The 23,616-nt window shown below is 41.5% G+C and overlaps 1 protein-coding gene across 7 annotated transcripts in view; it reads right to left on the bottom strand.

Annotated features, from left to right (window-relative positions):
* Positions 1-3,365: 3,365 nt before the first annotated feature.
* LOC112266647 (CUGBP Elav-like family member 3) overlaps positions 3,366-23,616 on the bottom strand; it is a 34,420-nt gene continuing 14,169 nt past the window's right edge. Inside the window, exons 4-14 of one of the 7 annotated variants that reach the window (XR_002955975.2) lie at positions 13,135-13,183; positions 12,255-12,383; positions 11,709-11,788; positions 11,329-11,472; positions 9,564-9,696; positions 9,214-9,354; positions 8,731-9,006; positions 8,408-8,551; positions 8,063-8,195; positions 6,163-6,252; positions 3,366-3,656 (exon numbers count right to left, since the gene is read on the bottom strand). Coding sequence is in view for 6 of the 7 variants with exons in the window: in XM_024444311.2 (XP_024300079.1) it covers positions 8,068-8,195; positions 8,408-8,551; positions 8,731-9,006; positions 9,214-9,354; positions 9,564-9,696; positions 11,329-11,472; positions 11,709-11,788; positions 12,255-12,383; positions 13,135-13,183 (1,224 nt within the window). In the remaining variant the exon portion in view is untranslated. Of the gene's footprint in view, positions 3,657-4,090; positions 6,253-8,062; positions 8,196-8,407; positions 8,552-8,730; positions 9,007-9,213; positions 9,355-9,563; positions 9,697-11,328; positions 11,473-11,708; positions 11,789-12,254; positions 12,384-13,134; positions 13,184-23,616 lie in introns of those variants that run through there. The other 6 variants (XM_024444317.2, XM_024444316.2, XM_024444315.2 and 3 more) reach the window with 6 other exon arrangements.

Genomic DNA, 23,616 nt, shown 5'->3' on the forward strand with positions numbered 1-23,616 from the left:
ACAATTGTACCAGCGTCATTTGGGTTAGCAGAGGGTTTGGCTGGCTGGGATTTCCTTGTCCCATCGCGCTCTAGCAACTCCTTGTGGCGGGCCAAGCGCCTGCAAGCTGACCTGGTTGAAAATAAGTACAAACTAGTTTAGCTATGCCGCTGGAGGTTCGATATAGATGCGTTAGGTCTAGACCAATGGGAATCTGTGTTGTATACCCCTAATACTATAATCCCACATTGTGTCTTACTATATTCCAATGGGGTCTTTTCACCTCAAAAAGCACAAGAAAGAGGCTTGACACCCACCATCTCAGATGATTTTGAAATTGTTTCTGTTGTTAGAAACGATAAGATTAGCATTTCTGCAACAATTTTGTTGAAGTATAATTTGATCTCTATGAAATTAAGATAATTGATTGCACCCAAATTGGCCACTTTAATTTATACGATTCATGTGGGAATGGCATGGGGGGTCCATGGTTGGCTTCTGACCATTTCTTTAGATTCCTCATGTCTTACTCATTGTTTGAAAAAAGTTTGCTCCAAATAGAATTTTAGGTACAGTATTTATTGAATATCTGAATCCTGTAAATTAAAATGGTCCATTTGGGCGCAATCAATTAGCTGAATTTTTCAGATCCACTTATATTTCAACAGAACAATGTTGCAGGAATGCTAATCTTATGTGTTTCTAACTAACAGACACAGTTTCAGAACAATTTGAGATGGTGGATGTCATGATTGACATGGAACCACCCAATGGGGAAGTAGGGGTACTAGAGTAAAGTGAAAGCCAGAAAATACATCTTTCAAGGTATATAGTTACGGACAAATATTGGCACCCTTGCACTTTTCTTTTGTCTTTTTCTTTTTTTATTTAACCTTTATTTAACTAGGCAAATAATTCCCTATTTCTTCTAAAATAAGTTGAAATTGAAAATACAACTTTTGGTCAAATCCTTATTGGATTTTCAACATTGCAAAACCTATTTTATTTTTGTTAGATTAAGATTACAATTTTGAATTGAGAAAATAAAGGCAAATGGCTTGGACAATATTATCGGCACCCCGGAGCTAGTACTTGGTTGCACACCCTTAACCATGACAACTGCAGACCTATGCTTATTGTAGCCATCAATGAGCTTGCTGCACATTTCTACTGACAATTTGGCCCACTTTTCAACACCAAACTGATCTAATTATTCAATATTCGAGGGTTGCCCTCTACCAACTGCTGTTTTCTGATCTCGCCATAGGTTTTGGATGTGATTCAGATCTGGACTCTTAGCTGGCCACTCCAAAACAGTCCAGTATCTCTTCTTAACGATTCCTGGGTGCTTTGTGATGTGTTGGGGGTCATTGTCCTGCTGGAAGACTCACAGCCTTCAATGGAGACCCGGTTTTTAGACTCTGGGTTGAACATTGGACTACAAAACACCTGATAATCTGCTGATTTCTTGTACACTTTCAAGACCCCCAGTATCAGAGGCAACAACGAAACACAACAGCATTATCAAACCTCCCCCATCTTTGATTGTAGGAATGGTGCATTTGTTGGCATTTACTGTATCTTGGCCAAAAGATGTGCAATCAAGTACTAGTTCCAGGGTAACAATAACTTAATACAATCTATTTTCTTTATTTTCTCAAATCAAATTGTAAACTTAATCTTACAAAAATAAATTTGGTTCTGCAATGTTTCAAATCCAACAACGTGTGGAAACCAAACGTTTTTTTTCAATTTCTTATTTAAGGAAAGTGCAAGGGTGTCTATATATTTGGCCGCAACTGTATATATAAAAACCCACAGCTCTCTGTTACACACCAAGCACACATCATTTTCGAAATTGTACTTTATTTTTCTTAAAGACATATGTTTTAAAACAGCAATTTTAGAGAATAAATAATGAAACAATTGTGATTTTGATAATTACATTTATGTAATTACAAATTCTACAATACGTGTATCCATAGTCTTGTACTGTAGACCATAGGAATATTCTATTTCTAAAATAAAAAATAGCCATATCTCCCCCTTCAATTGCATAACAAATACATTAAAAGTAAAAAATTAAGATACAAAAATTCCACCCAATTACCATCCCTCACACCCCTATGCCAATAACAATAGTAGTGGTTGTAATAACTTACATATTTTTTCATTATTTGACTCCATTTAAAACAAAGATATGTACAGTGAGAAGAAGTTGATTGTTCTTCTTGCTTAATTACTCCTCTTCTTTAATTTAAAATAATAAACTAAATCTACATACCAATTCGACCAATGGTAATCATACAAAATAGCATCCCCCCCCCAATAAGGTTACCATCCCACTTCTCCATCCCATACATTGCCCTTCCCTCTTAAGTTATGGACCACAAACCACACTATTCAGTGAAACCCTGTTCATTAGAATAAGTGATATGATTTTTCATGTAGACCTTGTATCTGATAGTACAGTTTGTACAGTACCAGTCAAAAGTTTGGACACACCTACACATTCAAGGGTTGTTCTTAATTTTTCTATTTCTACATTGTAGAATAACAGTGAAGACATCAAAACTAAGAAATAACACATGGAATCATGTAGTAACCAAAAAAAGGTGTTTATCAAATCAAAATATATTTTAGAATTTAGATTCTTTAAAGTAGCCACCATTTGCCTTGATGACAGCTTTGCACATTCTTGGCATTCTCTCAACCAGCTTCACCTGGAATGCTTTTCCAACAGTCTTGAAGGAGTTTCCACATATGCTGAGCACTTGTTAGCTGCTTTTCCTTCACTTTGGAGTCCAATTCATTCCAAACCATCAATTCGATCGTGAAGGCCTGACTCATGCAGTCTCATTTGGGCTGCAATCTGAGGTGCAGTTAACTCTAATGAACTTATCCTATGCAGCTGAGGTAACTCCGGATCTTCCTTTCCTGTGGCAGTCCTCATGAGAGCCAGTTTCATCATAGCGCTTGATGGTTTTTGCAACTGCACTTGAAGAAACTTTCAAAGTTCTTGACATTTTCCCGATTGACTAACCTTCATGTCTTAAAGTAATGATGGACTATAATTTCTTATTTGAACTGTTCTTGCCATAATATGGACTTGGTCTTTTACCAAATAGGGCTATCTTCTGAATACCACCCCTACCTTGTCACAACACAACTGACAAAAGGAAAGAAATTCCACAAATGAACTTTTAACAAGATACACCTGTTAATTGAAATGCATTCCAGGTGACTACCTCATGAAGCTGGTTGAGAGAATGCCAAGAGTGTGCAAAGCTGTCATCAAGCTAAAGGGTGGCTACTTTGAAAAATCTCAAATATAAAACACTTTTTTGGTTACTACCTGATTTCATGTGTTATTTCATAGTTTTGATGACTTCAACATTATTCTACAATGTAGAAAATAGCAAGAATAAAGAAAAAACGTGAATGAGTAGGTGTGTCCAAACATTTGACTGGTACTGTACATAATGACTGAATCCAGCTGTGGAATGGTATGTGTACTCCGAACCACCCACCACATATGTTTTATTCTGTTGTTGCTGATTTTTAGATGATACATATATTTGATCTTATTTTTCGAGAAGTGTTGTTGCTCCTTTGCTATACGGTTTGGGCGAAACCATAATGCTGGAAGTAGTTTCTTGATAGAACTCATATCTTCCCTGGGAGAGAGAGACAGAAAGAAAGAGAGAGGATGAATACAAATATTAAAATAGTTTAGATTAGCATATTACAGTGGAATCCGAAATTATTGACAGCCTTGATAAAGATGAGCAAAAATGATTGTATAAATTAAATAATTCTAACACTGAGCTGTATTGTATGCTCAAAATAATGGGGAAATTATATTATTTTATACTAATACAGTTGTTCAGAGAAAGATTTAGTTTAAAACAAGTAATTATTTTTTCCTCAAAGGTAGGGGTCAAAATGATTGACACCTGTTTTCAATACCTCACTTTGCGAGGATAATGTCGCTGAGCCTTTTTCTAAAAGGTTTTATGAGTTGGAGAACACATTGGGAGGGATCTTAGACCATTCTGCCAATCAGAATCCTTCCAGATCCTTGATATTCTTTGTCTGCGCTTATGGACTACTCTATTCAATTCAAACCACAGGTTTTCAATGGGTTTCATTTTTTTGGGGGGGTCAATTAACAATTTCTTTGTGGGTTTTGATGTTTACTTCAGTGCTTGGGGTTATTGTCTTGCTGGAAGATTCACTTGTGGCCAAATTTCAGCCTCTTGGCAGAGACAACCAGGTTTTTGGCTAAAATATCCTGGTACTGGGTAAAGCTCATGATGCCGTTGACTTCTTTGACAAGGCCTACACGTAAGCTATTTTGTTTCAACTGGTCCTTGAGCCTTGTTAAGTTTAACGGCATCATAAACATTACCCAACCAGGCAAACCTGGCCGCCTCTGCCAGGAGGCTGAAACTTGTCCGCAAGTGGATCTTCCAGCAAGACAATCACAAGCACACATCTAAATCTACAAAGAAATTGTTAAATTTGCCAAAAATCTTAGGACTTGAAACCCATTGAAAACCTGTGGTTTGAATAGAAGAGGGCAGCCCATAAGCGCATATTAATGATATCAAGGATCTGGAAAGATTCTGTATGGACGAATGGTCTAAGATCCCTCCCAATGTGTCCTCCAACTCATAAAACATTTTTTTTTAAAGGCTCAGTGACGTTATCCTCGCAAGGTGAGGTATTGAAAGGTTTTGAAAACAGGTCTGTCAATCACTTGAACCCCTACCTTTTCTTAAGAAAAAAAGTATTACTTGTTAAACAAAATCTATTTCCCTGAGCAGTATTAGTATAAAATGATTTATTTTTTTTAATTTTTTTTGGAGCATAGAATATTGATCAGTATTTGAATTATATATTTTCTACAGTCATTTTTCCTCATCTTTATAAAGGGTGTCAATCATTTCTGACCCCACTGTATATTTAATATGTTCACACTCTTCAGTGTGGGAGAAACATCTTCAAACACGTTGGTTACACAGATATCACATGGATGTCCTCATTTTTCACTAAACAAGCACGCCTAGGGTACATGCAACTCATACAGTGACAACCATACTGCTGCATTGATGTGCATTTCTTATTTAAATATTTTTTTTGTCTTGTTTTGGCAGGCAAATAAATTCCAAACATGCACAATAGGAATTCTGGGAGATGTTTTTTCTAGTTCTCTTCTTAATACTCTAGTCTGATGTTAAATCTCATTGACCAAACAATTGAGTCAAAAAATAACATTCCTATTAAATAATTTTAATAGATAACAGAGGACGATTTTCAAACTCATCCTCTAAAATAAGCAGTTATATCAAAGGTTGCACATGAGACCGTAGCCTATGGCTTCTTGTTTGATTGGAAATTCGTAGTAACCCAGAATTCCTACAGAGGAATGCTGTACCTCAGTCAGCAGCACGTGTGATGTGTCACAATGACAACATACAATTTTACCCCAAACTCTCACATGAAATGTTAGTGTCTCACTTGGTACACACACAAAACCACACACACTACTTTATTTATTAATACACACAAGTACTTTATGTGGATCTGCACAGGTACACATATGCACATAGCATCATTATGTCACTAATTTGTAGGTAGGCTACATATACTTATTCTCACAACGAGTCATACCAAAAACAAACAAAGTTCAGGCACAAAGTCACTTGGATTCAATTACAACCTCACAAAAACCCTGCGCTCCCGGAAACTAAAACACCAACCAACTAAACATGGGGGATATGTAAGAATGATAATCATGACAAACAACAAAAAGGAAACTAATCAAAAACAAAATCCATCAAAGGAAATATTTATATCCATGTTTGATTTTAGGGTTAATGCTTAATATTGCTCTGCGTAATAAAATACTTATATTACAAAAAAATATAATAGCATGTCATGATAATCAATTGCTTACAAAATCTCGAGTACAGTGATAGTATAATTGATCAGTGTTTGCAAAACAGGACAAAATAATAGAGGAAACTCACAATGCACCAAACACAATTCATGGTCGCCACAGCAACTCGCCATGCAGTTGAGCATGGTGAATAAAGGCAACGGTCAAAAATAAAATTGCTAATGGCAACCATCACAGGCAATATTGCCACAGCAACCAACACAGGCCAATTAACTTACAACGCTGTGAGAGGAAGGGGTTTTTAGCGGTTGCTAGGCAACCATAGCCACGTAGTCTCCACGATATATGTATGGACAGGACAGTCTTGACTGTGGTATGATGTTTTTTCAGGAAAATGACATATGACACAGCACAAAAACAATAAATAAAAAGTACAAAATAAATTAATAACGTATAATAGTTATTGTCTTCAACCCAATCATACAACACTTGCTATATTTGTCTGGACTATTTAAAATCTACTTTTGAATAATTAAACATTTTGTCAACCCTTTTGTCATGGCAGTGTTATGGCCATATCTCAACAAACCAAGTAGTCCTATGATTTTGTCTAAATGTTTTAAACAACTACTGCTTTTAGAAGACTGGCACCTCACTCACATGTGGATCTGGGTCACTTACACTATATATACAAAAGTATGTGGGCACCCCTTCAAATCAGTGGATTCTGCTTTGCAGCCACAGCCGTTGTTGACAGGTGTTTAAAACCGAGCACACCGCCATGCAATCTCCATAGACAAACATTGGCAGTAGAATTGCCCGTACTCAAGAGCTCAGTGACATTCAACGTGGCACCATCATAGGATGCCACCATTCCAACAAGTTATTTCGCAAATTTCTGCCCTGTTAGTGCTGCTCCGTTCAACCGTAAGTGCTGTTATTGTGAAGTGGAAACGTCTAGGAGCAACAACGTCTCAGCCGCAAAGTGGTAGGCCACACAACCTCACAGAAAAGGGCCGCGTAGCACGTCTGTCCTTGGTTGCAACACTCACTACCAAGTTCCAAACTGCCTCTGGAAGCAACGTCAGCAATAGAACTGTTCGTCGGGAGCTTCATGAAATGGGTTTCCATGGCTAAGGAACCACACACAACCCTAAGATCACCATGCGCAATGCCAAGCGTTGGCTGCAGTGGTGTAATGCTCACCGTCATTGGACTCTGGACCAGTGGAAACGCGTTCTCTGGAGTGATGAATCACGCTTCACCATCTGGCAGTTCGACGGAGGAATCTGGGTTTGGCAGATGCCAGGAGAACACTACCTGCCCCAATGCATAGTGGCAACTGTTAAGTTTGGTGGAGGAGGAATAATGGTCTGTGGCTGTTTTTCATAGTTCAGGCTAGGCCCCTTAGTTCCGGTGAAGGGAAATTTTAACACTACAGCATACAATGACATTCTAGACGATTCTGTGCTTCCAACTTTGTGGCAACAGTTTGGGGAAGGCCCTCGCTGGTTCCGCATGACAATGCCCCCGTGCACAAAGCGAAGTCAATACAGAAATGTATATTTGTCATGATCGGTATGCACAGAGCCCTGACCTCAAACCCATCTAACACCTTTTTAGATGAATTGGAACACCGAATGCGTTCCAAGCCTAATTGCCCATCATCAGTGCCCGACCTTGTGGCTAAATGGAAGTCCCCACAGAAATGTTAAAACATCTAGTGGAAAGTCTTCACAGAAGAGTGGAGGCTGTTGTAGCAGCAAAGAGGGGACCAACTCTATATTAACGCCCATGATTTTGGAATGAGATGTTCGACGAGCAGGTGTCCACATACCTTTGGTCATGCAGTGTATTTTATCACAGTTGATCATTTTAATACTGATCTTCCACAAAATTAAAACATAAAATTCTCCCTTTATCCCATAACGCCCTTAAGACACCGAAGCCAGTTCCACTGCATTTTTTCATTGTTGCCCTCTAATCAGATACTGATTTAGACCTGGGACAGCGGTTGGGTGCAATTCATTCTCAGGTAGAACAGAAAACCAGCAGGCTTCGGCCCTCTTAGGTTATAAGATGAAGAACCCTGCCATAACCTACCTTTAATAGTTTCCACTCCCTGTCAATCGCCCTGACCATCCATCTCACCCTTCATTCTCATCCCACCTTGCTCACCTCATTTAGTAGGGTCGGTTGGCATCCTTGGGCCTCTTAAGCTGCACCTTGAGTCTCTTCATGCCAATCTGGAAACCATTCATGGCCTGAATTGCTGTCTGAGCACTGGACGGGTTGTCAAAACTCACAAAACCTGAAGAGAAGCAAACAGTTATAGACAATTCTGTGAAAGTATTAATACTACAAGAAGGGAGCAATCCTTCCCAGCACTGCCTCCTCAATATCATCATTGACTGTGTTCCCAATGTGGCACACTATTCCCTATGGGCCCTGGTCAAAAGTATTGTACTACATAGGGTACATTGTGTCATTTGGGACGCATTCGTTGTCATCGCCGTCACTCACCAAAGCACTTGCTCTGATTGGTGGCACGGTCAACAAAGACCTTTGCTGAGATGACGTTGCCGAAGGGGATGAACATTTGCAGCATCTCTGAGTCAGTGAACTCCTGAGGCAGGTGATAGATGAAGATGTTACACCCCTCAGGCCCTGAGAAGAAGAATACAGTGCAAGTTTAGACCATCAAGGCTCCCTGAGGGGTTCTTACGTGACTTGAGATTATCAGGATGAGGGAGTGATTGAGGCAGTGTAAACTTTGTGGGAAACCAACATTGAAAATAGTCAAAAGTGAGAATTCATAGGAGGGAGGACAAGTAGGTAGAAATTACCTTCTCGTTGCTGCAGTTGCTGAGGCTGCTGATGTTGCTGTGCAAGCATTGTGTGTTGGTGTGGGAATGGCTGCCCTACCATTCCATAGGCAGCAGGGTACGTTGCTGTGGGTGTGTTCGCATAAGTAAACATTAAGGACTGTTGAGAGGGCATTTCAAACCTAAAATTTCCTCTGGGAAATTTTAAGGACTCAAGCGGACTCACTACTGTCCCACCTGTGTAGTGCTGCATCCCTGCGTACGCTTGCTGAATAGGATCCAAAACTGGACTCTGAGCTGAGAGAGAGAATCAAAGAGAAAAATAACAGCATGATTTATCAACTGCTGTACAAACAAGCTTTTTGGAGGATGAGTACATGCTCTAAATGGCATTGGGTGCCGTGCACCAGGATTCTTAGTAAACAAACCAAAATCCTAGATAAGGTTCATTGGATTACATTTTCATAATGATACTCTTGACTTTCATCGGGTTGAGTGAGATACCTTGGTAAGAATGAACTCCATTGGTGTACAGGGTTTCAGATACTGACTGTCCATTGGGTGGAGCTGGCACTGGAGGGTAGCTGAGTGGTGGAGGCAGAGCAGGCACTGGTGTGGCTGACATGGTGGGCGGAGTGCTGGTCCCTGCACAGGAAGAGCATTCGGGGACAGACAGACATAGTCAAACAAACACAATAACAAATGCAATAAAATAGTATCATAGGCAGAAATATATGGGGCAAAGACTAGAAAAACTAAATATATACTGTATAAAGAATAAAGAGAAACTGTGAGACGAGCAGAGAATCCTGTAGGAGGGGATGAAGTGGTGGAGGATGAGAGCTTCTTATCACCTGAGGTAGTGAGTGATGCGATGGGCGTGGCCATGAGGCTGCTGGGGTTGAGGGCAGCCAACTGCTGCATGGTGATGGTGGATACAGGAGACAAATACGCAGACTGGGCCACCAGAGCCTGCTGCTGCACCAGCTACAAAGAATGTAGAGAGAAAGAGGGAGTCCTTCGATGTCATTCACTGTCAGTATGCGTCCCAAATGGCACCATATTCCCCATATACAGTATATTCGGAAATTATTCATAGCCCTAGACTTTTTCCCCAAAAATGTTACGTTACATCCTTATTCTAAAATGTATGCATTTTTGCAAATGTATTAAAAATGAAAAGTATTCAGACCCTTTACTCAGTACTTTGTTCAAGCACCTTTGGCAGCAGTTACAGCCTTGAGTCTTCTTGGGTATGACGCTACAAGCTTGGCACACCAGTATTTGGGGAGTTTCTCCTATTCTTATCTTCAGATCCTCTCAAGCTCTGTCATGTTGGATGGGGAGCGTCGCTGCATTGCTATTTTGAGGTCTCTCCAGAGATGTTTGATCGGGTTCAAGTCCAGGCTCTGGCTGGGCCATACAAGGACATTCAGAGACTTGTCCTGAAGCCACTCCTGCATTGTCTTAGCTGTGTGCTTAGGGTTGTTGTCCTGTTGGAAGGTGAATCTTCTCCCCAGTCTGAGGTCCTGAGAACTCTGGAGCAGGTTTTCATCAAGGATCTCTCTGTACTTTGCTCTGTTCATCTTTTCCTTGATCCTGACTCGTCTCCCAGTCCCTGCCGCTGAAACACATCCCCACAGCATGATGCTGCCACCCACCATGCTTCACTGTGCCAAGTTTCCTCCAGATGTGACTCTTGGCATTCAGGCCTAAGAGTTCAATCTAGGGTTCATCAGACCAGAGAATCTTGTTTAGGAGCAAACTCCAAGCAAAGTCTGGCCACTCTACCATAAAGGCCTGATTGGTGGAGAGCTGCAGAGATGGTTGTCCTTCTGGAAGGTTCTCCTATCTCCACATAGGAACTCTGGAGCTCTGTCAAAGTGACCATCGGGTTCTTAGTCACCTCCCTGACGAAGGCCCTTCTCCCCCGATTAGTCTTGGTGGTTCCAAACTTCTTCCAGTTAAGAATGATGGAGGCCACTGTGTTCTTCGGGACCTTCAATGCTGTACAAATGTTTTGGTATCCATCCCTAGCTCTGTGCCTCGACACAATCATGTCTCGGAGCTCAACAGACAATTCCTTCAACCTCATGGCTTGGTTTTTGCTCTGACATGCACTGTCAACTGTGGGACCTTTTCTAGACAAGTGTATGCCTTTCCAAATCATGTCCAATCAATTGAATTTACAACAGGTGGACTCCAATCAAGTTGTAGAAAACATCTCAAGGATGATCAATGGAAACAGGATGCACCGGAGCTCAATTTCAAGTCTCATAGCAAAGGGTCTGAATACTTATGTAAATAAGCTATTTCTGTTTTAAAATGTTGAATACATTTGCAAACATTTCTAAAAACCTGTTTTCGCTTTGTCATTATTCGGTATTGTCTGTAGATTCATATGGATTTTTCTTAATAAGGCTGTAACGTAACAAATTGTGTAAAAAGTTAAGAGGTCTGAATACTTTCTGAATGCACTGTAGTGCACTACTTTTGACCCATATAAGAAATAGGGTGCCATTTGGGACATTACCATTTTACTACAACTAGTGTGTTGGCCTGCGTATTACAATATCTGCATAATGCCTGTGTTTGGGGTTCAGTACTACTAGTACTCACTACCTGTGTGTAGGCATTGTAAGCCCCGAGGTGTAAGGTCATGGGACTGATGACCCCCAGCTGGGACGCCACCTGCTGCATGCGCCTTATCCCTCTCTCTTTCTCAGAGTCAGCGAACTTCACCACCAGGCTGGAGGAGGCACCCTGCAGGGAGAGATTACAGATATTACACAGCAAAAATGACACACATCTCTGTAACCAAATGACCTATATCACTAACACGAGGACTGATGAGGGCATTCCACAAATATGTTCTCAACTCCTATAAATTACAGTAGGCCATGGAGTGTTTGTGTAGGAGGAGGTCTGACGGTAGCAGTGTTTAACTGTTGATGAGTCCCTATGTTGTGTGAGTGAGTGAAAGAGAGAAAGAGACTGACCGGTAGAGTGCGGCTCCCATGCAGAGTGCTGATGGCTGCCGCAGCCTCTACGTTGTTCTGGTACTTCACAAAGGCACAGCCTACAAAACATGACACATCGTCAAACCCTGGCCTCCCCTCACGTGACACAACATATCCCTAGAAAATGCATCAGACAATCGGCACTTCATTAGTTATAGCTGCGTCATTAACTGTGGTCCACAAAACATTAATTGCTTCATCAATCATAGCTCATAAACCACGTTGACCAATATTAACTATGACCTATAAAACATATTGCATCATTATATTCCCCAGGTCTTTGCTGTACATGAGAATGTGTTTTCAGTCAACTTACCTGGTCCACTAATAGTTAAATAAAATTATAAATTAGTCATACCTCATACAACAAACACAGAAAATTAAGCATCCATCTTTGTAGTGGTATGAGTTTGATTGTGACTGATTCCTGACCTTAATGCTAATATTTTAGTGGTGTTGATGTTGTGGTGTTGATATAAGGCTAGACGTTGTAGCGGTCAGTGTTGCAGTAATGATGTTGTCTACCTTTGCTAGTGCCGTCAGGCCCGCGGAGCACTGTGCACTCTTCAATGCTCCCAAGCTCCTCAAACATCTTCCTCACGTCGGCATCCGACTGCTGCTTCCCCAGCATGCCAACAAACAGCTTCCTGTCTTCTAAGGGGAATGTGAGGTGAGGGGCCAAAACAGGAATGAAGAGAGAGGAATATGGACAGACAGTGATGGAGAGAAGAGCAGAGAGAGTGGTTGGTTGAGGCCAGTAATAGGTAGAGGCAAAGGGCATGAATTAGAATGGAATGATTTAATGATTGAGAGAGAGAGAAAGGATAACATGTAGGTGAAGAGAAAAAGTTATCATACAACACAAGAACATGCTCAGGAATTTGCACCTTGTTTTACTTTATAACCCCAAATGTGTTAATCAATCAGCTACATTTTTAACTGGATGTTGTTACAATATATATAGTATATTGACTTCTGTAAATATGGTGCTATAACCCTGCTATATATGGAAAAGGCCACCAGAGTGCAGTATCAATAAACCTGCTGCACAAAGAGCATGATCTGGCTCAGACTGGAATGCTCCTTCGTCATCCAGTTCTGTATGCTAGGTGACAATGTCTTTGAGGTCATGAAAACAGCAGTTGAAATCCTTATTATATTTACTTTCTTTAGTCTGGCACTTAAGAATAATTCTACTTGAATATGGGGGGGGTAGAATTTCTAGAAGTGTTATTTAGAGGCAGGTGGTGCTTAGCAGAAGTGACGAGTGTGTATTTTTGTAGAAGCTGGGCTGAAGCCATTTCAGGGTTTAGTCTTGAAACATTGTAAAAGGTGTTGATTGAACAGTTGCAATTCTCTTCAGGTGTTGTTTGAACAGGTGTTGCTATGGAGGGGTCTCTCTTACCCCCTCTGCCCTCGCTGTCTGCTGGCTTCACTTGAATGGGCCGGTTCATCTGAAATAGAAAGCCCACATTACATGGTCCTCTTATCCCTAGGCACATCCATAATTATTAAGATTCTTGTTTATTTGCTTTACATACAGTACCAGTCAAAAGTTTGGACACACCTACTCATTTGAGGGTTTTTCTATCTTTTTTAAAAACTATTTTCTACATTGTAAAATAATAGTGAAGACATCAAAACTATGAAATAACACATATGGAATCATGTAGTAACCAAAAAAGTGTTAAACAAATCAAAAGTTATAGTTTATATTTTGAGATTCTACAAAGTAGCCACCCTTTACCTTGATGACAGCTTTGCACACTCATGGCATTCTCTCAACCAGCTTCATGAGGAATGTTTTTCCAACAGTCTTGGAGTTCCCACATATGCTGAGCACTTGTTGGCTGCTTTTCCTTCACTCTGCAGTCCAACTCATCCCAAACCACCTCAATTTGGTTGAGGTTGGGTGATTGGGGAGGACAGGTCATCTGATGTAGCACTCCATCACTCTCCTTCTCGGTCAAATAGTCCGAGGAGGTGTGCCTGGAGGTGCCTGGAGGTGTGTTTTGGGTCATGGTCCTGTTGAAAAACAAATGATAGTCCCACTAAGCGCAAACCAGATGGGATGCCGTATCGCTGCAGAATGTGGGGTAGCCATGCTGGTTAAGTGTGCCTTGAATTCTAAATAAATCACCAACAGTGTCACTAGCAAAGCACCCCCACACCATCACACCTCCTCCTCCATGCTTCACGGTGAGAACTACACATGCTGAGATCATCTGTTCACCTACTCTGTATCTCACAAAGACACGGCTGTTGGAACCAAACATCTCAAATTTGGACTCATCAGACCAAAGGACAGATTTCCACTGGTCTAATGTCCGTTGCTCGTGTTTCTTGGCCCAAGCAAGTCTTTTCTTCTTATTGGTGTCCTTTAGTAGTGGTTTCCTTGTAGAAATTCTACCATGAAAGGATGATTCACTCAGTCACCTCTGAACAGTTCATTTTGAGATGTGTCTGTTACTTGAACTCTGTGAAGCATTTATTTGGGCTGTAATCTGAGATGCTGTTAACTCTAATGAACGTATCCTCTGCAGCTGAGGTAACTCTGGGTCTTCCTTTTCTGTGGTGGTCCTCATGCGAGCCAGCTTCATCATGGTTTTTGCGACTGCACTTGAAGACATTCTTGAATTTCTTTACATTTTCCAGATTGACTGACCTTCATGTCTTAGTAATGATGGACTGTTGTTTCTCTTTGCTTATTTGAGCTGTTGATGCTATAATATGGACTTGGTCTTTTACCAAATAAGGATATCTTCTGTATACCGCCCCTACCTTGTCACAACACAACTGATTGGCTCAAACGCATTAAGAAAGAAAGAAATACCACAAATGTACTTTTAACAAGGCACACATGTTTATTGAAATGCATTCCAGGTGACTACCTCATGAAGCTGGTTGAGAGAATGCCAAGAGTATGCAAAACTGTCATCAAGGCAAAGGGAGGCTACTTTGAAGAATCTCAAATATTAAATATATACTTTTCTGGTTACTACATGATTCCATATGTGTTATTTCATAGTTTTGATGTCTTCACTATTATTCTACAATGTAGAAAATAGTAAAAATAAAGAAAACCCCCTTGAATGAGTAGGTGTGTTCAAACTTTTGACTGCTACTGTACATATATTGTGTATGTATATACAACTCAAGAAAGGGCTGAAATATGAGCTGGCCACTCCCTCGGCTTCTAATGAAGCCCTGCCCATCACCCTCCTGGTTTACTGTTCTTCTTTTCCTCTCTTCTCATTCCCCATCAATTATATTCCCTCCCAGAGAATGAGTGTGTCTCTCTCTTACACACACACACGCACACAACCACACGGGATTAGGCAAGTGATAAGATTAAGAACGCTCGCTGGCTAATCCGGATTACAGAAGCACGCTGGATTAGAATGGTGGGAGATTCTGAACAGAGAGAGAGAGAGAGGGGGAAGGAGCTGTAGAGGAATGGATGGAATCAGAGGAAAGAGCAACCAAAACAAATAAGGAAACAGACAACCTTTCACACATCATAAAAACACAATCCACAAAAAATTACTTTTGTGGACCAATGACACAATCATTATAATGATGCAGGTCTAGCTAGGCACTTCAATATTCTCTTTCACATGTGTGGTGGTGCACTGAGAAGGACAGCAGGTGGAGGATGCAGAGAGGACAGTGATTGGCGAGGAGCAGAGCAGACTCAGTGTGTTAACGGTGGCTTAATTATGGAGCTGGTGACATTTGAGTCAGTCACTGATCCCTGTCTCTGATTGATCAGCCTTGATTGGTCACCAGGAGACAGTATTGATCAGTGCTGGTAGGGCCCTTGCCATCTGCATGCACAAACATCATCACCAGCAGGCCTTGAGTTTTCTAGTGGAGTGTCCCATTGATTACGGCAATTAATTAGATGACCATGTGGATTAAGAAGCACCTGTTTACCGGGAAGGATTGAAAACAGTGATCAAAATGCATTTTTACGTTGTGAATGTTCCCGGGAGTCAGTAAATAGAATAGAATTTTGTGCTCAGAGGTGATGTTTTTCTACACGCCTCAAATGTTCGGCAAAGTCAACTTGGAAAAAGTCATCCACTACATGAGTTGCGGAATAAATCTTAATTTGCAATGGGTGAAAGACTACTGTATTAAAACACAGAACAAAACCAAAAGATCACATCTTAGCCTACACTTCGACTTTAACGACACAACCTAATCATGATACAACAAATGTCTCAAATCGAATTTTAGGATATAATGTTCCCTGAATAAAATATTTGAGTATATTTCATATAAACGCTAGGTTAGTCTATCTATGACTTGAGTTCTTCCACGGTTACCACGGTTGTGATAAGGAGATGAGAAGCGGAGCAAATGGCACAAGATAATGGAATTAGATTATAGTGGAGAAGTGGAGGCCAACAAGGCAGTGGCACTCGAGGTCGACACGGCAACCAGCCCTGCTAATCTGACAAAGTCTGCACCTCGCATTGCGGTCACCATGACAACCTGGTGATGAGATCCACAGCAGGTAAACAACGTTGCCAAGAACATCGTGCGTAGGAGAGAAAAAGAGATGGATGAAGGAGAGAAAAAACCTATGAGGAATAAAGGGTGGTATTAGGTTGAGAGACGCTGGGATTATTAGATATGTCGTGAGGGAGAAAGGATGCTTGGGGGGGAACTGGAATTATAGGGACAAAAGGACAAGGGATGGTGCCTGTTGCATTTAATTGCTGGCTCAAGGGCAGATACTGTAGGGACCAAGAAAATGTTTGCTTCTATTACACTGTGCAAGCCGAGCCATTTTAATATTTTTCTCTTCTATATTTTCTCTTTTTCTGCAAATCAACAGGCTCATTTTAAAAACACAGCACAGATTAAACCCGGCCAAAGGCCAAACCCGCCCTATCTGTGACCCAATTTAGCTTTAAATGTTCATGTTGTCCTTTTTCAAATCCAAATATACAGAGACATTATGATTATTATTCAAACTCAACAAACACAGTGGCACAAACACAATGTCCACATAGGCAGCCTTTGCACACATACACTGTCTGTTCCTGGCAGTCTCATATGTATAGGCACTCTCTTGCTCACATTGACATGAGCACACAGTTAATCTTTCCCTCTGTGATGCCAAAAAGGATTTCACTAGGATTACAGTATGAGATATTAAATCCATAGATTATCCAATCAAATCACAGCAAGACCCCTCCCCCACACCTGACCCCATCCCCTCAATGCAAACACACACATCACCCTACTGATGCTTGTGCACACACACACACACTGAGACACACACTTGCATTTATTGAGCAGTGTGAATGTGGGATGGGAGATGATAGGAGAGACATGGTGTGTACATCCCTATTAATCACATTCTTCCCTCCTTTCTTACCCTCCCAAACCAGAGAAAAGCTCATAATCTCTTGTCCCCTCCACTCACTCACTGTATCAATAAGTCCCAAACAGGCTGAAGTAAAGAGGGTGACATATTTGTCTCCCCTTTTTTATCTCAAATCCATTCTGCCTGTCTTCCAGAAAAGTAGGGTCTCTGAATGGTAAATATATCAGTGGAGACCATCTCTGTATTTTTCAAGAGCATTTACAAGGAGGGAGGGAGGGAAGATGGGGGGGGGGAAATGACTATTTTTCTCCCTCCTCTCCATCACACAGCACTGGTCATTGCATCACACCGGTTACCTAGCAACCTGGCATCCCTCGTCCCCACCGTCTCCTGGCAACGAGACCTGGGACCATAATCAACCTACCACCCCCCTTCTCTCCGCTCCCTCATCTCCCCCTCCACATCACACACACACTAACAGAGATACTTAGAGTACAGAAAATACATCGGTGGAAATATAGGCTATATCTCTATTCGCAGACGCAAACAAAAAGAAACTCACACAGGCATAGAAAACCACTCGCACAAAAAGATGAACAAAGTAACAAAGGCAGGCGCAGAAACAGAGGTACAATCCCAAACACAAACAAAGACAGGAAATCTCCTACGCACACACACACACACCAACAACCTGTTATCAAAGTCTGTTTTCAGTATGTCACTGTTACTCCTCCCTAGTCATGCTCGGTCTGTCTATATATTCAAGGCTCTCTGGGGTTGGGTCGTACATAGAAATATAATCCCTATTGTAGAATTACTAAACAATTATATTTATTTGGGGTCATACAAGATGAAGAGAGAGAAGTACCACAATTATTGATGCTACTCTTTCCTCTAGCTGCTTTTCTTCATCAGAAGATGCACAGTATATCTCTAAAAGTAGAGTTACACTACATGACCAAAAGTATGTGGACACCTGCTTGTTGAACATCTCATTCATAAATCAAGGGCATTCATATGGAGTTGGTCTGCCCTTTTCTGCTATAACAGCCTCAACTCTTCTGGGAAGGCTTCACACAGGATGGAACATTTCTGAGGGGACTTACTTCCATTCAAGCCAAGAGCATTAGTGAGGTTGGGCACTGATGATGGGCTTGTCCCAATTCATCCCAAAGGTGTTAGATAGGGTTTGAGGTAAGGGCTCTGTGCAGGCCAGTCAAGTTCTTCCACACCGATCTTGACAAACCATTTCTGTATGGACCTCACTTTGTGCACGGGGGGCATTGTCATGCTAAAACAGGAAAGGGCCTTCCCCAAACTGTTGCCACAAAATTAGAAGCACAGAATCATTTAGAATGTCATTGTATGGAACTAAGGGGCCAAGCCCGAACCATGTAAAACAGCCCCAGACCACTATTTCTCCTCCACCAAACTTTACAGTTTGCACTATTCATTGGGGCAAGTAGTGTTCTCCTGGCATCCGTCAAACCCAGATTTGTCCGCCGGACTACCAGATGGCGAAGCAGGATTTATCACTCTAGAGATTGCATTTCCTCTGGTCCAGAGTCCAATGTCGGCGATCTTTACACCACTCCTGCAGACACTTGGCATTGCGCATGGTGATCCTAGGCTTGTGTACGGCTGCTCGGCCATGGAAACCCATTTCATGAAGCCCCCGACGAACAGTTCTTGTGCTGATGTTGCGACCAGAGGCAGCTTGGAACTCGGTAGTGAGTGTTGCAACTAGGGTTGCAAAGGGTCGGTACCTTTACGGTAAATTTCCGTAATTTGTCTGGAAATTTTCCATGGGAAGTTAAGCCCGGGAATTTGGGGAATTTTGCTTAAGTTTATCAAAAAAGTTAGCTTATAACAGTGAATCTTTTTTTGTGGGATACACATAAGGCAATTCTTGTTCTTGTGGCATATTTTGGTTAAACTATCCCCAATTCAATGAAATTGCAACCCTCTACATGCACAGTGCATTCTTCCATCACATGTGCAGTGCACTCTTCCATCACATGTATAGCTGATAGTCAAGATCTTGCACACTAATGAGATGGTATTGTGCCCGCATTACTACACTGAGCCAAGGACTACATGCTTTCTGGTACGTTTTGATTACAATACTGGGTGGGGTGAATATATTTTTTATGACATACATGATTTTCTGTTAACTAGTCAATAGTAGCCTACAGCAAAGTGTGTTTAAATCATTTCTAACTTGTTAACAATTTCTGCTAGTTTGTTTTTGCTACCATGTGTGTTTAGCTTGCTTGAGCCTGCTAACTGAGGAGTGTTAATTCACCTGTTTCCATACATTTTCATTTTAAAACATTTATCTTACAAAGGAGTTGTTTAATCTAACTGAGCAACTATTTATTTTACTATTTTTTTCTCTAATCTTTACAGGACAATGCCACAGGCACTATCTGATGTGTGGAGATGTTTCACTGCAGCTAATGTAGAAGGAAAGGCTGTGTACATTTGCAAATACTGTGCCAAATCATATGTGAAGAATGTAGTCCTACCCTCACATCACACCCATTGGCTGTGCTGCTCATGCAATGAATCTGCTCCTCAAGGACATCATGGCACTGAAAGCAATGGATACACTCTACAAGAGAGCCAGTGAAATGGTTAGGTATGTGACGGGTCATCAAGTTATAGCAGCAATCTACCTCACCAAGCAAAGTGAGAAGAATAGAATAAGAGAACCACATTGAAGCTGCCCAGCAACACCCGCTGGGGTGGTGTTGTCATCATGTTTGACAGTCTGCCGATATGGACAGCCCCATCAAGGGGATTCTCCTGGATTGTGTATTTTGGGAGAGAATGGTAAGCTGCCTGAAAATCCTGAAACCTATAGAAGTAGCCATTGCACGGATTGAGGGAGACAATGCCACCCTGTCTGATGTTCAGACTCTGCCTGCAGATATAAGAGAAGAAATCCGTATCGCCCTGCCCTCTTCACTGTTGCTCCAAGCAGAGAATACTGCAGTTCTGATATACATCAAAAAGCATTAAGACTTCTGCCTGAAGCCCATACACGCCGCAGCTTACATGTTGGACCCCAAGTGTGTTGGCAAGAGCATATTGTCTGGTGCAGAGATCAACAAAGCCCATGGTGTCATCACTACCATGTCTCACCACCTTGGCCTGGATGAGGGCAAGGTTCTTGGCAGTCTGGCGAAGTACACTTCCAAGCAAGGGCTTTGGGATGGAGATGCAATATGGCAATCATGCCAACATATCTCCTCAGCCACCTGGTGGAAGGGACTTTGTGGATCTGAGACTCTTTACCCTGTTGCCTCCATCATCCTCCAAATCCCACCAACATCAGCCGCCTCAGATTGCAACTGGTCCTTGTTTGGGAACACACACAGCAAAGCACGCAACACTCTGACCAATACAAGAGTTGAATAATTGGTGGCCATCCGGGCAAATTTGAGGCTTTTTGAGCCTGACAACGAGCCATCCTCAACAAGGTTGGAAAATGACAGTGAAGATGAGGCCTTGGAATCTGATGTTCAAGAGGTGGACATTGAGGAGGTCCAGGGAGAAGACATGGAAGCCTGAGAGGAAGACAACTAAAGCTTTAGTTTCTAGACTATCATTTTACAGATTTTTTGGGAGATGCGATGGGGATCATTCAATATTCCCTTTCTATTGTTGTTCAGTGAAATCATCCCATGTGAAGAGTCAACTCATTTAATTAAAGTTAAATTTGTAACTAAATCATTTTTTAAAATTTCTATTGGAAGGATTTAATCATTTGCAATTATTGTCTACTTGATGATAAGGTCAAATGTTTATGTTGCTGTCTCCATGTGATACGGGAAATATATCCAATGCAAAAAACATCTACATTTAAATGGTATTAATATTAATTTGCATATATTTCCGTTAATTCCCATACATTCCCACAGAAAGTTTCCACCTCTGAATATTCCCCAAAATGTGCAACCCTAGTTACAATGGAAGAGAGACAATTTTTACGCATTCTGTGAGCTTGTGTGGCCTACAATTCGTGGCTGGGCCGTTGTTGCTCCTAGACATTTCCACTTACAGTTGACCGGGGAAGCTCTAGCAGGGAAGACTTACTTGTTGGAAAGATCGTATCCTATGACGTTGAAAGTGCCACATTGAAAGTCAGTGACTTCTGTTGTCATAGGGATCTTCATTTTTGTAGGTTTAGTCAGTTTAATTCCACCAAAGTGCAATATGTACAGTGGCTTCGGAAAGTATTCAGACCCGTCGACTTTTTCCAAATTTTTCCACATTTTGTTACGTTACAGCCTTCTTCTAATATGGATAAAATATTTTTTTTCCTCAGCAATCTACACACAATACCTCATAATGACAATCTGAAGACAGTTTTTTTATGTTTGCAAATGTATAAAAAAAAACTAAAACAGAAATATGTTATTTATATAAGTATTCAGACCTTTTGCTATGAGACTTGAAATTTGAGCTCAGGTGCATCATGTTTTCGTTGATCATCCTTGAGCTGTTTCTACAAATAGATTCGAGTCCACCTGTGGTAAATTCAATTGATTGAACATAATTTGGCAAGGCACAAACCTGTCTATATAAGATCCCACAGTTGATAGTGCATGTCAGAGCAAATACCAAACCATGAGGTCGAACGAATTGTCTGTAGAGCTCCGAGACAGGATTGTGTCGAGGCACAGATCTGGGGAAGGGTACCAAAACATTCTGCAGCACTGGTGGACCCAAAGAACACAGTGGCCTCCATCATTCTTAAATGGAAGAAGTTTGGAACCAGCAAGACTCTTCCTAGAGCTGGGCACCCAGAAAAACTGAACAATCGGGGGAGAAGGACCTTGGTCAGGGAGGTGACCAAGAACCCGATGGTCACTCTGGCAGAGCTCTAGAGTTCCTCTGTGGAGATGGGAGAAACTTCCAGGACAACCATCTCTGCATTACTCCACCAATCAGGCCTTAATGGTAGAGTGGCCACACGGAAGCCACTCCTCAGTGTAAGAGCCAGCTTGCAGTTTGTCAAAGAAACCTAAAGACTCTCAGACCGTGAGAAACAAGATTCTCTGATCTGATGTTACCGAGATTGAACTCTTTGGCTTGAATGCCAAGTGTCAGGTCTGGAGGAAACCTGGAACCATCCCTACGGTGAAGCATAGTGGTGGCAGCATCATGCTGTGGGGATGTTTTTCAGCGGTAGGGACTGGGAGACTAGTCAGGATCGAGGCAAAGATGAATGGAGCAAAGTACAGAGAGATCCTTGATGACGACCTGCTCCAGAGAGCTCAGGACCTCAGATTGGGTCAAAGGTTCACCTTCCAACAGGACAACAACCCTAAGCACACAGCCAAGTCAATGCAGGAATGGCTTCGGGACAAGTCTCTGAATGTCCTTGAGTGGCCCAGCCAGAACCCAAACTTGAACCCGGGAAAACATCTCTGGGGAGACCTGAAAATAGCTGTGCAGCAACGCTCCCCACCCAACCTGAGCTTGAGAGGATCTACAGAGAAGAATAGGAGAAACTCCCTAAATACAGGTGTGCCAAGCTTGTAGCATTATACCCAAGAAGACTCGATGCTGTAATTGCTGCCAAAAGGTGCTTCAACAAAGTACTGAGTAAAGGGTCTGAATACTTTTGTAAATGTGATATTTCCGTTTTTAAAATGTTTATAAATTAGCAGACATTTAAAAAAAAAAAACGTTTTTGCTTCGTCAATATGGGGTATTGTGTGTAGATTAATGAGGAAAAAAATACAATTTATTCAATTTTAGAACAAGGCTGTAACATAACAAAATGTGGAAAAAGTCAAGGGGCCTGAATACTTTCCATTAGATTAAACGCTGGCCTAGTGCGCCTGAGTTAACAGAGCCTGATGAGTTATAATAAGAGCTGTTTTCCACACACAAACACAAACTCGTACCCCCACCCTCTCTGTAACAGATGTCTGTATTTAAGATGATTAACGTACTGCCTCGTCCCTCAACCCCCACTGCCACCCGTTGCTCATTATGTCAAACGTTCATTCATTTACCCCCTCACAGTGTTGTCGTACTCGAGACCCTAGAGTACGGTCTCCAGACCACATATTTAGTATCTCGGTCTTATCTCGGTGTCGCATACGTTTGAACTCGGTCTTGACTCAGGTCTTGACTCAGTCTCGGACAGTGAGGACTTTGTAATTTCTTCCCGAGAATAGCGGAGTAGGAAACTCAATTATCAGAGCATAAAACCGCTTCGCCAGGCCAAATATATACATTCCTTTCTTAAAACATTAATATCTTAACAGCCTTTATATCTATTATAGACATGTTTCACAGTGACGAACCTATAGGCCTTCATGATTCTGAAAGAACAGCAATCGTAATACCAGCGCACTCATGTAGGAGAGTGCACTTTCTGTAAAACACGAAGGTCCGGTGGTGTAGTGAATGGTAGACGCAGGTATAAACAATATACCCACTTTTTTTCAGAGGTTATTGCTTATATTCACTTCTTAATCCATAGTGATGCGTATCAAAGTAGTGTAGTGGAGGAATACGAATGAT

This window comes from Oncorhynchus tshawytscha, linkage group LG13, assembly GCF_018296145.1.
Source record: "Oncorhynchus tshawytscha isolate Ot180627B linkage group LG13, Otsh_v2.0, whole genome shotgun sequence".
NCBI lineage: Eukaryota > Metazoa > Chordata > Actinopteri > Salmoniformes > Salmonidae > Oncorhynchus > Oncorhynchus tshawytscha.